The sequence below is a fragment of the Phalaenopsis equestris genome, unplaced genomic scaffold (genome assembly GCF_001263595.1).
Source record: "Phalaenopsis equestris unplaced genomic scaffold, ASM126359v1 Scaffold000342, whole genome shotgun sequence".
Lineage (NCBI taxonomy): Eukaryota > Viridiplantae > Streptophyta > Magnoliopsida > Asparagales > Orchidaceae > Phalaenopsis > Phalaenopsis equestris.
Window position 1 is genome coordinate 406,243 of NW_018164784.1, and position 4,542 is coordinate 410,784.

Below are 4,542 nucleotides of genomic sequence, written 5' to 3' on the forward strand. Positions count from 1 at the left end.
AATCCTTATAATTTTCTCTCTAGTTCTTAATCGTAGAGTACAAGTCTCGAAGATCCTGCACTATGTATACACAACTAAGGGTTCAATGAGTAAATCTCATTAAAATACACTAAACAAAAACTCAAATATAATAATGTTGTTGTTATTTTATTTTTTTCTTATTTTTTTCATTAATTAAATAGAAAACACTTACTCAAAGAAACTACAATATGATTGTCCATATATAAGTCTAATTAACTCAACTAAATTTTCCTAGGTCAAATACACCATCACACTTCTCTAACAATGACGCTAACAACTTGAACGACGTTGTTTAACCTAACACATATGGATGAACTATTTGAAAAATCTTAAATATGTATATAAATTTTAGAACTTGCGTTTAACAACAATGAAGCATTGCACACTAGGATATTCACGTAGGTATAAGTATCGTTCAAGTAATATGAAAATGTTGAGTTTGGATTATTGATCTCATAGTGAAGGCTATGATTTAAATTTAAGAAAAGTTATAGCATACTATAATGATTCTTAGCTTGGAAGTATGGTTGATCCAAGTTATGTTTGTTAATCCTATTAAACTATCACTAATTATATCGAAATACTCTTAAGTTAATTATACTAAAGCTAATTAAATTGAGAAAGATCAAGATATAAAATCTAATCTTCCCTTGTAATGACATAAGTAATGTTTGTAGGAATGGAACACTTATAATAGAGATTGAAATAATAACAAATAGAAGCAAACCTCTTCTTTACCATCTTTCAAGTGCATAAAGAAGTTTGATTTAAACTTGGTTAGTACTTATGCCTGTCACCATAAAAACCCAAATTTAAACCCATCAAAGCCTGTTTCCCTATCTATTTGCATTGCCCTATGAACTACTTTTCCTTCTCCCATTAGTATAATGTGGTTTCCCCTAGTTGTTCAAGCCACAACTCTCTAGAGTCATTATGGATTTACAACAAACTTTAACATATCACTTGACCAAAGTGATAAGTAAATTAAGAACAAAGAAAAACTGTCATTTTAATGATTAAAATCCTATTCTAAATATAACCAACTACCCTACACATACTACTAATTCATCACAAGAGAAGGGTATAAAGGATCTACTCACAGTGCTTGAAGAAAACACTACAATTAATCATCTCATAATAAAGTAAATTCATTAAAAATGAATTTACAAATAATACAAGACAATGTAAAATGAAACAATTAACTTTCTCCTTGAGAAAAAAATGAAAACTCCTCCTCAAGTGATCTCCAAATGTTCCTTGCACTAATAACAATATTCCTTTGCAAAATTCTCTCAAATCTCTCTAAGAAAATGCAGAAAAATGTAAACCTATATCTAAACTCTCTTTTTCTGCACCCTTAGACTTTCTCTAAGTCTTCTACACTGATCCTCCTCTCATTTAAACTGCCTTACTGACTTCTTAACTCCTAAATTCATGCATAATCAACTGCAGAAACCGTATCGGACAATTTTGGCGCCTAGGAACCAGTGGACTGGTGCCAAGGCGCCACCACCCTATTTACATGGATAATGGCTGGTGCCAAGGCCCCATTGTCTCTGTTTTCTATATATGACTAAAGCTTAGGCGCCGTTGGACTGGCACCAGGGCCCCAGAGTAGTGCGCCTTGGTGCCCAAGGGCCCACGGCTGGCGCCCAGGCCTATGTGCTGAAAGCATCTTATTCCCTAAGTGCTCCATTTCGCTTTCGTTTCACTCCATCTTTCAATCCAATCATTCTACACGTTATGCCTGCAATAAAAACACAAAAAAATATCTCTCTTTAAAGTGCAAATTGATAAAAAATAAGTGCTAAATGTAAAGAAAATTGAGCATGCTACAATACATATCAATATTATTATGGTGTTATTAATATTATGGTATGGTTTTAGTGCCATACATATGTGATTTTACAGTGGTGTTATTAGTGTCTTCGTATGGTGGTGTTATAGTGATACAAATGTGGTTGTATTGTGGTGCTATAATTGCTATAGTATGAATTTATTATCATACAAATGTTGTTTTATAGTGGTGTTATTAGTATCTTCGTATTGTGGTGTTATTGTGGTATAAATGTGGTTGTATTGTGGTGTTATTAGTTTAATGATATGGTGTTTTTGTCTTACAAATGTGGTTATATAGTGGTGTTATTGATGTGGTCGTGTGGTGGCGTTATTAGTGCAGTATTATGGTGTTGTTGTGATACAAATGTGATTATATTATGGTGATATTAGTGCTAAGAAATTGTGTTATTGTCATATAAATATGGTTTTACAGTGGTGTTATTAGTGCATTATTGTGGTGTTATTGTGATATAAATGTGGTTGCATTGTGGTGTTGTTAGTGTTATGGTATGGTGTTTTTGTCATACAAATGTGGTTGTAGAGTGGTGTTATTAGTGTTGTCGTATTGTGGTGTTATTGTGATACAAATGTTGTTGTATTGTGGTGCTATTAGTGTAGTATTACGATGTTAATGTTATACAAATATGGTTATATAGTGGTGTTATTAGTGAGGTCGTATTGTGGTATTAATAATGTGGTTGTGTGGTGGTTTTATTGTGATTCAAATGTGAGGTTATAGTGGTGTTATTAGTGTGATTGTAACGTGAGGTTAATAGTGTGGTTGTATTGTTGTGTTAGAAGTGCAAATGTGATTGTATTTTGATATTATTAGTGAAAATATGATTGTATTGTGGTGTTATTAGTGTAATGATATGATGTTATTGTTATACAAATGTGGTTGGTGTTATTAATGCAGTCGTATTGCGGTATTATTGTGATACAAATGTGGTTGTATTGTGGTGTTATTAGTGTAATATTATGATAGTATTGTGCTATTTTAATGATAGTATTCTAATGTTTAGCTCATGATAAATCCTACAACCACAATATTATGGTGGCAAGACTTGTCTCAAAAAACCTAAACATTACAAGACTTGCATGATGAAAAAGACTACGAATGCTTCTCGTCCTATGACCCACACAATTATGAATTTCAAACGAATCATTCTCTAGCTACCAAAATGACAGGTTAGAAATGCCCGCCGAAATTCTACCCTAACGTGCAAAACTTTTTTTTGGATGCTATTGGCTGATTTTGGCCGAAATATGCCCAGTACATATCTTTTTCATGTGTCAAAATATCATTCATGCGGCAAAATGTCATTGGAGCCTAGCTTCGTCCGAACAATATTTTCTCCTCGTGCAGCGGATTTATCCCGCTCAGGTACCCTGCATGCTGGCATAGGTTTGCTCCTCGCGTGTATCCCTCGCCTCCGTTAACGGAACCTTGTAATGGCACTCCAATTTCAGTTCCCATTCTCTCGCCATTATCCAGCACGCCCTTCCTCAGTATCCAACCCGCCCCATGTGTTCAAATTGTTTCCGATAGCTCATTGCCGGCAATTCCCGACTCGATCCCGCCAGCGCTCCGCATGTAAGAAGCTTTTTTTCTACCGTATACCCTAGCATAAATTCCATTTTTTTATGCCTTTAGAATCACTTGTATCTGTAGTAAAATTAATTGAAGAAAGCTTCATCGTCTCCTTCAGATGTTAGACTTGGACCGATGGACAGAGCAGCTTTAAAGCCGGTTCAGATACATTGCATTAGCCATGAAGAAGGAAGACTTGAGGTTGTGGCTTGAAATTGCTGAAGTTGAAAGGAGTAACAATCATGTATTGTTACAAATGTATAACTATGATCAGCTTGTTATTAGAGTTGTGTTTATGGGCAGGGCTCTGGAATTGTGAAGGATAGAAGTGTTTCAGTGATTCTTTTGGCTGGAGGCAAGGGGAAGCGGATGGGGGTAGGGTAACATTACTCTTTTTTCCTTCTAACTGCTGAACATTTCGAACATGAAACTAGGCAAACTGATGTTTTATAAGCCCACTGCGTTTTTTGTGCGGTACAATAATACCCATTGATAAGGGCATGCTTGAGAATCTTTCAATTATTAGATAAATTTTTGTTCACTAAGATTGAGAATGGTTCCAAATTAGTGAATTTGCATTATTTCTTTCTAAGTTTCCTTTACAAATGCGGTGGAGTTGAAATTAATAACTTTGATTCTTAATACTGCCTAGTTCCAAATTAGTGAATTTGCATTATTGAAGTGGGGAGATATTTAGGAGATTTGGGAGTTTCTTGGCTTACTAACTCTTTAATATTATTTTAAAAACTAAAAAGATGTCTGAGGAGTGGAGAAAGAGTATTTTGGTCCCCATTTTTAAGAATAAAGGGAATACATAAGAGTGTGTGCAAATTATAAAGGAATTAAGTTGATGTGTCATACTTTAAAGTTATGGGAGAGGGTAATTGAACATATGTTAAGACATATTACAAAGATTTCTCATAATCAATTTGGATTTATGCCTGGCAGGTCTACTATGGAAGCTATACATTTATTGAGAGGTTTGATGGAGAAGTTCAGAGATAATAAGGAGAATCTACACTTGATTTTTATTGATTAAAAAAAAGCTTACGATAAGTTTCCAAGAGATATCCTTTGGAGAGTTATCGAAG

General features: G+C 34.3%; 1 protein-coding gene across 2 annotated transcripts in view; it reads left to right on the plus strand.

Annotated features, from left to right (window-relative positions):
• The first annotated feature begins 3,134 nt into the window (after nt 1-3,134).
• Nucleotides 3,135-4,542, plus strand: part of LOC110025921 (2-C-methyl-D-erythritol 4-phosphate cytidylyltransferase, chloroplastic) — a 57,952-nt gene continuing 56,544 nt past the window's right edge. Inside the window, exons 1-3 of one of the 2 annotated variants that reach the window (XM_020726618.1) lie at nt 3,135-3,454; nt 3,570-3,652; nt 3,755-3,826. In XM_020726618.1, the coding sequence (XP_020582277.1) occupies nt 3,313-3,454; nt 3,570-3,652; nt 3,755-3,826 (297 nt within the window). In that variant the 5' untranslated portion in view covers nt 3,135-3,312. The remainder of the gene's footprint in view (nt 3,455-3,569; nt 3,653-3,754; nt 3,827-4,542) is intronic. The other variant, XM_020726617.1, reaches the window with a different exon arrangement.